The sequence below is a fragment of the Lepidochelys kempii genome, chromosome 11, assembly GCF_965140265.1.
Source record: "Lepidochelys kempii isolate rLepKem1 chromosome 11, rLepKem1.hap2, whole genome shotgun sequence".
Classification (NCBI taxonomy): domain Eukaryota; kingdom Metazoa; phylum Chordata; order Testudines; family Cheloniidae; genus Lepidochelys; species Lepidochelys kempii.
This window is the reverse complement of record NC_133266.1, coordinates 59069185-59081788: the sequence shown is the minus strand read 5'-3', so window position 1 is coordinate 59081788 and position 12604 is coordinate 59069185. Positions and strand designations below refer to the sequence as shown.

At 38.2% G+C, this 12604-nt stretch overlaps 1 protein-coding gene across 19 annotated transcripts in view; it reads left to right on the top strand.

The window, feature by feature from the left end:
• The window catches only part of HYCC2 (hyccin PI4KA lipid kinase complex subunit 2), a 98123-nt gene that overhangs the window by 40690 nt on the left and 44829 nt on the right, over positions 1-12604 (top strand). For all 19 annotated transcript variants that reach the window (XM_073306364.1, XM_073306362.1, XM_073306355.1 and 16 more), the window contains 2 exons: positions 810-911; positions 11576-11755. In XM_073306364.1, the coding sequence (XP_073162465.1) occupies positions 810-911; positions 11576-11755 (282 nt within the window). The remainder of the gene's footprint in view (positions 1-809; positions 912-11575; positions 11756-12604) is intronic.

Sequence of the window (12604 nt, the reverse complement as noted above, 5' to 3'; positions counted from 1 at the left end):
AGTACGGAGCATATAGCATGCTTCGCAGATCTCACTTCAAAGCACATCACACTGTAAATCAAGTTGATAGAATTTAAAGGGATACTGTCAACTTGATCACAAAATTTAAAAACTTAACCAACTTTTTATAAAATCGAAGATTAATAGAAGTGTTTCCACAATTTAAAAAACTCCAGTGAAAATAGTTTTTAAAAAAAATGCCCTCCTTTGATGAAATCGATGCTTTACATCACTAAGGAAGTGAAAGTGTCTTGACTGTAAACCAAACCTAAACTTCCTTTATTGAGCTGAGAGAAATATAAAATAAAACAGCACATAGAGACAAGTAAATTGGATTTTTAAAATACTTCCACTTTTAATAATCTGAGGCTTTATCCTAAGTTTAAAAAAAAAGTTTGGAAAAGTTCCTGGTTGAACAGGGAAAGAGAGAAGCGGGTTTGTGGCAAATAATTTTAATACGGAGCAGCCTAGAGCTGTATAGTGACCTAGTCCTACGAGTTGCTGAATGTCCTCAACTACCACACAAATTGATGAATATTCATAGCATTCAGCACAATGCAGGATTGGGTCCCAGCATTGTCAGGTTTATGGATAGCTTGCTTGCTTTAATCAGTACTGAAAGGACTGAATTCCACCTTTACTAGTGTACTAAGTTGTGAATTATTCTTGACTGAAGCTCAGGGATTGTTGTTGCTGTGTTTAATGTAATCAGAACTGGATTTAACATGTTCATAGATGTCTATCAATATATGAAATCTTACATATTAACTACTCATTATAGTAACTGCTGTCTATATCTCTTTCTTTAGGCATTACCTGAAAATCAAATCTCCAGTTATGCATCAACATTGCACCAGAAAAAATCACTGGTGCCAGCCCTTTATAAGGTTATTCAGGACCCAAATAATGAGGTAGGAGACTCCCAGAGAAGGCATTTCCTTTTTCTTTTTCTAAATAAATCATAGTAATTAAGAACTGTCTGTTGCTGTTCTAACCTGGGATTGATGCAGGGAGAATATTCTTTCTCTGTTTTGCCCCTTTTTCTCTTCCTCATTTTTGACAGTTGCTGAATATTTCTTTCTGTTAAAAGGCAAACCAGTTGCTCTCAAAAGTATATTGAACACTGCTCCTGGGTTTGGCTGGTCATTGTGACATAACAAGTTTTAGGTTGCAACTCAGTGTGAGCTGCTTTTTGGAAGCCAGTTAGCCATAGCTGAGACAAAGTACTCTTTAAAATAAAATTCTTCAAGCCAAATTAGTTTGTTCACTCATAATTTATTATTTCAAGGAGAATGGAACAGATGTCCTACCCCAGTATGAAATTATGAATAGGCCTGATTTTCCTTTCATTTACACTACTGTTATATTTGTGTAATTCCATTGTTTTCCATGGAATTACTCTTGATTTATGCTGGTGTAACTGAGAGTGGAATCAGAATCAAATTTTAAGTATATACAGTAAAAAGATACCTATGAATCTGGCTCATGACTTGGACAATTAACATAGAATTAAGCTTTCCATTTCATAGAATACTGGGGAGAGGATGAGAAAGAACTACTGGAAAGTCTTATGGATGAATCTACACTCTGAACAAATTACACAAACTTGCCACTTTATGTCGTGTGACCAGATGTCCCGATTTTATAGGGACAGTCCCGATATTTGGGGCTTTGTCTTATATAGGTGTCTATTACCCCTCACCCCCGTCCTGATTTTTCACCCTTGCTATCTGGTCACCCTAACTTACACTTCTATATAGCATGCATCAAAAGAGTCAGGAAGGATTATCATCTCTCGTCTCATGTGCTTTTAAATTAAAATGTGAGGAATACACAGGAAAGTAGCTTCTTATCTTCTCAGATACAGCCTCCAAGAGTGCCTGTGCTGTTTACTGGATTGAGTTTGAAGAAGTTCAGGTAATCCTTTCTAACAAGCAGCTTGATTTTAAAATGCTGCTTTGCTTTTCCCGTAGGACTAAAAGCTTATATACTGACCTCTCTTTTTTCCTCTCAGACTGGGAGGCTAGGAATTAATCTTGAAACTGTTGTAAATTGTAACAGTACTATTGCCTCTGCTGTCCCTCTCTGTCTTGCCATCTGTTTCTCTGAATGTTTCACCGGTTTTCCCTTACACTTTTTAGAAAAAAAGCATCTGATTGCACTGAGTAAAAGTTATCAAGAACCAAAACTTCAAAAGGAGAATCCATTTTAAGGGTCTGACTCTAATGTTGTATTATTGAAAATTGACTCATGTCTAAGTAAATTAGGGCTGTCAAGTGGTTAAAAAAATGAATCGCAATTAAACAATAGAATACCGTTTAAATATTTTTGGATGTTTTCGACATTTTCAAATATATTGATTTCAATTACAACACAGAATACAAAGTGTACAGTGCTCACTTTATATTTATTTTTGATCACAAATATTTGCTCTGTAAAAAACAAAAGAAATACTATTTTTCAATTCACCTAATACAAATACTGTAGTGCAATCTCTTTATCATGAAAGTACCAAAAAAAACCCCTGCATTCAAAAATAAAACAATGTAAAACGTTAGAGACTACAAGTCCAGTTCTACTTCTTGTTCAGCCAATCGCTAAGACAAACACGTTTTTTTTACACTTGCAGGAAATAATGCTGCCTGCTTCTTGTTTACAGTGTCATCTGAAAGTGAGACCAGGCATTTGCATGGTGCTGTTGTAGCCGGCATCGCAAGTTATTTATGTGCCAGATGCGCTAAAGATTCATGTCCCTTCATGCTTCAGCCACCATTCCAGAGGACATGCGTCCATGCTGATGACAGGTTCTGCTCAATAACAATCCAAAGCAGTGTGGACCTACGCATGTTCACTTTCATCAACTGAGTCAGATGCCACCTGCAGAAGGTTGATTTTTCTTGTTTGGTGGTTCAAGTTCTGTAGTTTCTGCATCAGTGTGTTGCTCTTTTAAAACTTCTGAAAGCATGCTCCATACCACATCCCTCTCAGATTTTGGAAGGCACTTCAAATTCTTAAACCTTGGGTCGAGCGCCATAGCTATCGTTAGAAATCTGATATTGGAACCTTCTTTGTGTTTGTCAAATCTGCACTGAAAGTGTTCTTAAATCAAACAACATATGCTGGATCATCATCTGAGACTATCATAACACAAAATATATGGCAGAATGCGGGTAAAGCCATAGAGCAGGAGACATACAATTCTCCAAGGAGTACAGTCACAAATTTAAAAAACACTTTTTTTTTTTTTTTTTTTTTTAAAACAAGCATCATCAACATGGAAGCGTGTCCTCTGGAATGGTGGTTGGAGCATGAAGAGGTATATGAATGTTTAGTATATCTGGCACGTAAATACCTTGCAGCGCCAGCTACAAAAGTGCCATGCGAACGCATGTTCTCACACTCGGGTGACATAAATAAGAAGCGGGCAGCATTATCTCCCGTAAATGTAAACAAACTTGTTTCTCTTAGCGATTGGCTGAACAAGAAATAGGATTGAGTGGACTTGCAGGCTCTAAAGTTTTACGTTGTTTTATTATGGAGTGCAGTTACATTAAAAAAAAATCTACATTTGTAAGTTGCACTTTCACGATAAAGAGATTGCACTACAGTAGTTGTATGAGGTGAATTGAAAATACTATTTATTTTGTTTGTCATTTTTACAGTGCAAATATTTGTAATATAAAGTGAGCACTGTACACTTTATATTCTGTGTTGTAATTGAAATCAAAATATTTGAAAATGTAGAAAAACATCCAAAACTATTATTTATTTCAATTAGTATTCTGTTGTTCAACAGTGCGATTAAAACTGATTCATCGCGATTAATTTTTTTTAATTGCGATTAATTTTTTTGAGTTAATTGCGTGAGTTAATGGCGGTTAATCGACAGCCCTAAAATAAATTTTAAAAAACCTAAATCCACTGCTATGGCTTCTGCCCAGGTATTGAGGAATACATGCATCTGAGATCAGAATCTGCTCCAAAAATGTCAGCTAAAATCTTCGCAAAAAGAAAAGGAGTACTTGTGGCACCTTAGAGACTAACCAATTTATTTGAGCATGAGCTTTCGTGAGCTACAGCTCACTTCATCAGATGTTTACCGTGGAAACTGCAGCAGACTTTATATACACACAGAAATCATGAAACAATACCTCCTCCCACCCCACTGTCCTGCTGGTAATAGCTTATCTAAAGTGATCAACAGGTGGGCCATTTCCAGCACAAATCCAGGTTTTCTCACCCTCCACCCCCCCACACAAATTCACTCTCCTGCTGGTGCTAGCCCATCCAAAGTGACAACTCTTTACATAATCAAGTGCTCGGCAGCTCTCCAACACGAGTTTCTACAAGCCATTACCCTATGATCCCACTGAGAGTTACCAAAAGCAACTACAGCATTTGCTCAAGAAACTTCCTGAAAAAGCACAAGATCAAATCCGCACAGACACACCCCTGGAACCCCGACCTGGGATATTCTATCTACTACCCAAGATCCATAAACCTGGAAATCCTGGGCGCCCCATCATCTCAGGCATTGGCACCCTGACAGCAGGATTGTCTGGCTATGTAGACTCCCTCCTCAGGCCCTACGCTACCAGCACTCCCAGCTACCTTCGAGACACCACTGACTTCCTGAGGAAACTTCAATCCATCGGTGATCTTCCTGATAACACCATCCTGGCTACTATGGATGTAGAAGCCCTCTACACCAACATTCCACACAAAGATGGACTACAAGCCGTCAAGAACACTATCCCCGATAATGTCACGGCTAACCTGGTGGCTGAACTTTGTGACTTTGTCCTTACCCATAACTATTTCACATTTGGGGACAATGTATACCTTCAGATCAGCGGCACTGCTATGGGTACCCGCATGGCCCCACAGTATGCCAACATTTTTATGGCTGATTTAGAACAACGCTTCCTCAGCTCTCGTCCCCTAAAGCCCCTACTCTACTTGCGCTATATTGATGACATCTTCATCATCTGGACCCATGGAAAAGAAGCCCTTGAGGAATTCCACCATGATTTCAACAATTTCCATCCCACCACCAACCTCAGCCTGGTCCAGTCCACACAAGAGATCCACTTCCTGGACACTACAGTGCTAATAAACAATGGCCACATAAACACCACCCTATACCGTAAACCTACTGACCGCTATTCCTACCTGCATGCCTCCAGCTTTCACCCTGACCACACCACACGATCCATCGTCTACAGCCAAGCTCTGCGATACAACCGCATTTGCTCCAACCCCTCAGACAGAGACAAACACCTACAAGATCTCTGTCAAGCTTTCTTACAACTACAATACCCACCTGCAGAAGTAAAGAAACAGATTGATAGAGCCAGAAGAGTTCCCAGAAGTTACCTACTACAGGACAGGCCTAACAAAGAAAATAACAGAACGCCACTAGCCGTCACCTTCAGCCCCCAACTAAAACCCCTCCAACGCATTATTAAGGATCTACAACCTATCCTAAAGGATGACCCAACACTCTCACAAGTCTTGGGAGACAGGCCAGTCCTTGCCTACAGACAGCCCCGCAACCTGAAGCAAATACTCACCAACAACCACATACCACACAACAGAACCACTAACCCAGGAACTTATCCTTGCAACAAAGCCCGTTGCCAATTGTGCCCACATATCTATTCAGGGGACACCATCACAGGGCCTAATAACATCAGCCACACTATCAGAGGCTCGTTCACCTGCACATCCACCAATGTGATCTATGCCATCATGTGCCAGCAATGCCCCTCTGCCATGTACATTGGTCAAACTGGACAGTCTCTACGTAAAAGAATAAATGGACACAAATCAGATGTCAAGAATTATAACATTCATAAACCAGTCGGAGAACACTTCAATCTCTCTGGTCACGCAATCACAGACATGAAGGTCGCTATCTTAAAACAAAAAAACTTCAAATCCAGACTCCAGCGAGAAACTGCTGAATTGGAATTCATTTGCAAATTGGATACTATTAATTTAGGCTTAAATAGAGACTGGGAGTGGCTAAGTCATTATGCAAGGTAGCCTGTTTCCTCTTGTTTTTTCCTACCCCCCCCCCCCCCAGATGTTCTGGTTTAACTTGGATTTAAACCTGGAGAATGGTCAGTTTAGATGAGCTATTACCAGCAGGAGAGTGAGTTTGTGTGTGTATGGGGGTGGGGGGGATGTGAGAAAACCTTGATCTATGCAGGAAATAGCCCGACTTGATTATGTAAAGAGTTGTCACTTTGGATGGGCTAGCACCAGCAGGAGAGTGAATTTGTGTGGGGGGTGGAGGGTGAGAAAACCTGGATTTGTGCTGGAAATGGCCCACCTGTTGATCACTTTAGATAAGCTATTACCAGCAGGACAGTGGGGTGGGAGGAGGTATTGTTTCATGATTTCTGTATGTATATAAAGTCTGCTGCAGTTTCCACGGTAAACATCTGATGAAGTGAGCTGTAGCTCACGAAAGCTCATGCTCAAATAAATTGGTTAGTCTCTAAGGTGCCACAAGTACTCCTTTTCTTTTTGCGAATACAGACTAACACGGCTGTTCCTCTGAAACCAGCTAAAATCTTGACTTTCAAGGTGGCAAGACTCTCCTTAGCATATTTCTTCCAAGCTTATTCTACATAAGGGAAATATAAGAACACATTAGGCTCTTTTACAATGTTCAGTGCTGCACTAATACCGAGTTCTAGGAGGTAGGATCTTCATAGGACTGTAGGATTCTATGTTAGCAAGAGGATAAGTTTTTTGCTTGTAGACTTCTATTATTCTGCCATATGAGTAGTAAAAATCTGGTACAAGGAATTAGGGAATGTATTTCCTCATGAAGAGGGGTATATAAATTTTTACCATAACTCGAGCCTCATCATGGCTGCACCATTGTTTAAAATTATCTGAAACGATCTACCATCATAATTTGCTTTAAAAACAAATCTCTCGAAGACTGCTGGCTCCATAATAGGTTAACAAATACAACAGTATTGTCCTTCAGAGGTGTGTGTTTTATCAGCAGCTGTTCATCATGCTCAAAATGCTTGCTTTCCAGGGACAGCAGTTATACTGAGAAATTAATGTCAAGTAAAGTTAGTTTAATTTTGCAAAAGTATTAAATTCCCTCATGGGTCTTAATATAGTGAAAATATTGAGAAGGGCAGTATTCAAATAAAGTATTTAAATAAAGAGAGCAAAGAGTGTTCAGAAGTGGCTTATTTAATCAAATAATGTGTAAATGGTACACTTGATATTTTCCTTCCTTTTTAAAGGTACAATTTGTTCATTGACAGTTCACAATTTTTTTTTGTTTGATGGGTATGGAGCAGGTGCAAGACCAAGTAAATTAACGGAAATCCATATCTACTCCATGCAAAAAGTAACATTAATGCAGTGTTGAACTTGAGAAATCATATACTCAGACCAAGACATCCAGAGTTAACATTGAAAGCTCAGTCTTTAATTTTTTTTTTTAAAAAGCATATATCCAGTGTTTTCCCGTGTTCAAAGTGCTTTACAGACATTAACTGATTTCTTTTAACTTTCCCCATTTATGCTTATGCCTTAAAATAAGGTCATTCCTTCTATCATGATATAATACTGGAATTTCTTATGTAACCTTATCTTGTATAGTACACGCAGTCATGCATATGCAGCTTTAAGATTTGTCCTGATTGTTAAGAGTCAGTGAGATCTACAAAATGAACAAACTTCCTTAAAACGTGGTTTGTGTTGTACACTGCTCTGAGATGTAAAAAATTAAACCAAGATATGAAAACTGCACTGTTATGTAACTTACTGTAGTTTGTATAAGAAATTCCGTTTTGTATTACGGTATGTATTGTGTTAGCTGACTTTTATGTAGATATAAAAGTCCTTTTGTTAAGTCATGAGGAAAAGAGGATGGTTATTGGTTTGGTATAGCCTTAACTGTGCATTTCTTGACTGAGTGCTTGATTTTGCAACCTTTTTTTAATTTGGGTGGCAGGAAGGACATGGAATATTTAATTTAAAAAAAGATAAAAATAACTCTTGTAAATAGAACTTATAAATTCCATAATTTGGAACTCTTTGGCTTGTTGCCTCTGGAACCTATCAGCCTTGGACTGAGGTCTCCTGGTATCCAGTCAGATATCCTCTCTAAATACTTCTACCAAATGTTCCACTTCCCCATCTTACCCATTTCTTTTGAACTTTTTTACTCTGCGGGCTTGTCTTCATTGCTGAGAGCGAGGCTGCTGCAATCCATGCAGTGGGTGTTGATTTAGCAGGTCTAATGAAGACCCGCTAAATCGATAGCAGAGCGCTCTCTGGTTGACCTTGGTATTCCAGTGCCCCGAGAAGATTAAGATAAATTGACTGGAGAGCGTCTCCCGTCAATGCAGCTCAGTGAAGACACCGGGGTAAGTCAGCCTAAGCCACATTATTCACACAGGTGGAGTAGCGTAACTTAGGTCACCTTACCCGGGTAGTGAAGACAAGCCCATAGACTCTAATCATCTCATTGCAGACTCCGTGGGAAGCAGACTAGCTAAGGCACAAAGAGAGATGTTTGTTCTGCCATTCCCCCTGTATTGTAAGCTATAGATCAGTCAAAGAAAAGTAATTGAAAATCCTGCTGCAGGTTGATTTTTCTCATGCTCATAACTTTACAATCATCTAGGTTTCAAGTACTTCATCGCAATGACCATGTCTTCATATTGGTCTATAAAGCACACTAATAATGCTATAACAGCTACTTACAAGAGATTTGCAAAATGAAGCCCAGTTTGAACTAAATTGTTCAGCCATTGTTAAGTTTTGTGTGCACAAATTTCTGACTGCAACGTGTAGGAATTGAAGGATTTTTAAAATGCTATTTATTTATTTATATATGCAGAACACAATTGAGTGGATTTTGCTGAATCTTCCCAAAGTATCTAGCCTCTGGAATGAGACCAAGCATGTAAAAACTTCAACCTGAAACAAAACTAAAAAGTTGATAATGGAAGATGCATTTCAACCGGTCACTTCTTTGCCTGGGCACATATGACTTCTGTTACAATCAGTGGGATTTTTTCCATTAATTTGAATGGGACTTGGTTCAGGCTCAATCCGATTTCAAATAGAAAACAACCTATAACATAATAAAAATACTGTTTATAGCAGTGTTTATATCTAGTTTCTTTTGGCATTTGCATACCTCTCATCCCCTGAATATGTGCCCATATACTTTAATCTCTCGGGGATCTATTTTTGCAGAGTTTTTTTCTGAAGAAGCCTCCTGTTATGTTATTTTTAAAAAGAGAACCAATAAAGGCGATCTCTACAATATTTATCTTTATTATTTACTGTTTTATTTTTTGAGCATCTGAAAATATGGTAGGCATTTGACAAGACAAATAAAGAGAACAGTCCCTGCCCTGCAGATTTTTGCATTCACTGTAACAGATGGTGGTGTTAGTGTTTCTTGTAGATAGGAGTTTGCATTAAGTAAATATTAATTAAAACAGGATTCATATTTAATATTTGTGCAGCACTTTGAACATGTAATGTGCTATATGTGCTAAGTATTATAGTAAATATGCTAAATAGAATAACTGGATATTCAACCATGTTGAACAAGGCTGTTTTTCCATCAAGGGGATCGGATGGTTTGACTGGCTTGTGATGCCATGAAAACCCCAAGTTAAATAGGAGAGTCTTGAGGTGCTCTGCTTTCTTGCTTATATTTCTTACATTTATTGTTAAATCCCTGTATTTTATTTCAAACTACAAGATTGTTTTCTACTAACCTTTTCCTGCTGCACAGTCTTCCCCATCCTTTGTTTAGTCTCTTGCTTTAGTTATAAAAAGTCTTTTCATTCAGTGTGACTAAGCCGTCAGCCAGAAACCTTGTTACACAAGGTGCTTGTATCAGATCCTTGTATAATAAGGGTTCTGACTGATGTTCTAAATGGATGTGATGTCACAGTTTATGTAATCAACTAATGGTTTAAGAAATGGTACGTTTACCATCCATACTGTATTGTATGCTAAAAATGAAACTAATGATTAACCTCACCTTTCTGTTGGAAAAAATGTAGCAGTTACTCTTAAGACAATAATGGCCTGGGGTTGTATTGAATTAATTTTTAGTGTCACTGAGATTTTTAGTTGTGTAAAGGCATTTAAATCTGTGCATGTGTATATGAATATATATTTACATAGCAATACAGAGGTTTACTTCCATGCAAATTTGTTGTATGTGCAAACTAAGCACTTAGAATGAGAGAGAAATAAAATAAGTTTTCTGAAGTTGGTAAGACATGGGTTTTTCATGTCATACAAAAAGTGATCATATGATTTGATGTAAAGACTCTTGTGTTTCTCCCTGTCCTGAAGAAATACAAGTAAGAGATAATAAGGAGTGTTTTCTGATTAGAAAAGGGGACTTTTAGTTAGGAGAGTCTGGGCTCTGTGCTTAGATTCTTCCAATAACTTACTATGTGACCTTGGTCTGGTCAAGTAGTGTGTCGTGTCTGTTGCCTTCATCTGTTTATCATCTGTGTGCCTCAGATTTCTGTCACTGGATAAAAAGTTTCCGTCACTTCCAAAACTTTTGAGTGTCTTGTAGACACTGATCTAAGACCTGCACCAAATCCTATTGGGAATCTGGCCATTGACTTTAGTTGGGGTTTAGATGAAGCCCGTAGGTTTTTTTTTTGTTTTCTGCACTGTGAGTTGAGCACATTTCCCAGACACATATGGTACGTCTGTTCACCAGGAAAGAAAGTTAAGATATATGTGCTTTCATTGGGTCTCTGCAAGGTGGAGACTTGGGTTCAAATCTTAATTTAGGTTACAAGTGAAAAGGAATTATTCACCATTTTGTGCACATCACAAAACTGCCAGTTTGGCACAATTGGCTATTGGAACGCAGGGGTTTTTGTGGGTCCATACTGAGTTGAATTGATAAGGGCCTCGGGGAATCTTGGCTACTTGCATTTAATCTAGCTCTAGTTAGTGCTAGTAAGCCTTCCAGTTTGAGGGGAACCAAATTCAATCAAGAGTGTTAAAAAAATTAGTTTGCCCACCACTGACCAAAAATGCCCCCCCTTCTTGTTTGTAAACAAACAAAAATCTAAGGTAAAGGGTTAATTCACTCTCTACCCTTATACTGGATATAGACTTATTTCACTAGTAAGTATTTCTTTTTCCACACCTGAGATTTTTCTAAAGCATTGGGGTTGCAACATGAACATACTTTATGGTCTGCACAGCTCAAATCATCTCACTGGTAAATGAATTTGGTGCTTATAAAAAGGTGTCGTATTGACAGTTGGAAAATGAAACTCTGCCACAGATCAGGTACACTAAGGGCCATGGTAGTGCGAACTTCATCACAATCCTCACCAATGTACCTCAGTCCCATTCTTGAAGACAATGTTTAGCAGGGAGCGGGTAACTTAGTCTCCATGCCCATTCAATATCTGGCATCTCTAAGGTTGCCAACAACGATGCCAGTTTTGCCAGTTGTGGTGGTTTTATTTGTGCATTTTTTTAGTACACAAGATTATTGGCATTTGAGCTGTTTTGTCTCTTTCTATAGCTCCTGGAACCTGTCTGCCACCAGCTCTTTGAACTCTACCGTAGTTCTGAAGTTCGACTCAAGAGGTTCACGCTGCAGTTCCTGCCAGAATTGATCTGGGTTTATCTGCGTCTTACTGCCAGCAGGGACAGACAGAGTAACGGTTGCATTGAAGCACTGCTTCTTGGGATTTACAATTTGGTAAGTGAGATAAGGAGGGATGGGTGTGAAGAGCTTTAAGATAATCAGTGAGCAGTAGAAATAAAGTAAGGCACGGAATATCAACAGAGCAGAATATGAAAAATGCTAATGAGTTAATGCAGTTACATTTAAGTATGTTTAACCTAGAGGAAAGCATAACTTAATGAGTGTTCAGAAAAAACATGTTTTTAGAAGCATCTTTGGTAGCTTGTAAATCAGATTTACTGCCTCAGCGCAGCACCAAACATATTATGGTTAATGTTAATTTAATTTTTTAATTAAGATTTTTTGTTGCCCTGTATACTGTGCTTGTTAAAAGAATTTAGTAAGGCTGTATAAATATCTAAAGAGTTGAAATTTGCTGATAGCCTGGACTGAACAATATGCTTGTTCAGTCTTTCCATATTGGGCTTCTCCTATTTAGTTACTCAGAATGACCTTTTAAGGTGAAGAATTGAGGCTAAAGTAACATTCAGTCACAAGTTGTGCATGGGTGGGAAATATCTTTTGGCTGGGACTATAAAAAAAAAATCATAATAATAATAAATGTTGTTCACTGTAGACTCCAAAATTTGGCTGTCAAAAACTTAGGGATGATTTCAGGCTGTCAAAAATAGTATTCTGTCAGGGACATTAAATTATGTATCTCATACAAATTTATATTCTTAATTTTTATGCCAATATGCCATGGCTGGTAAATTATCAATATTGTTAGGCTGTGCCCTTTCTTGTAATGAGAATTTCAATTTTACATCGCTTTAAAGCATAAATTGTCCTAAAATATTTTCCTTCTCTGTTCCTTTATAACAAGTTTTCTTTTAAGCAGTGTGTTAGAGTTAGCATAGAGCG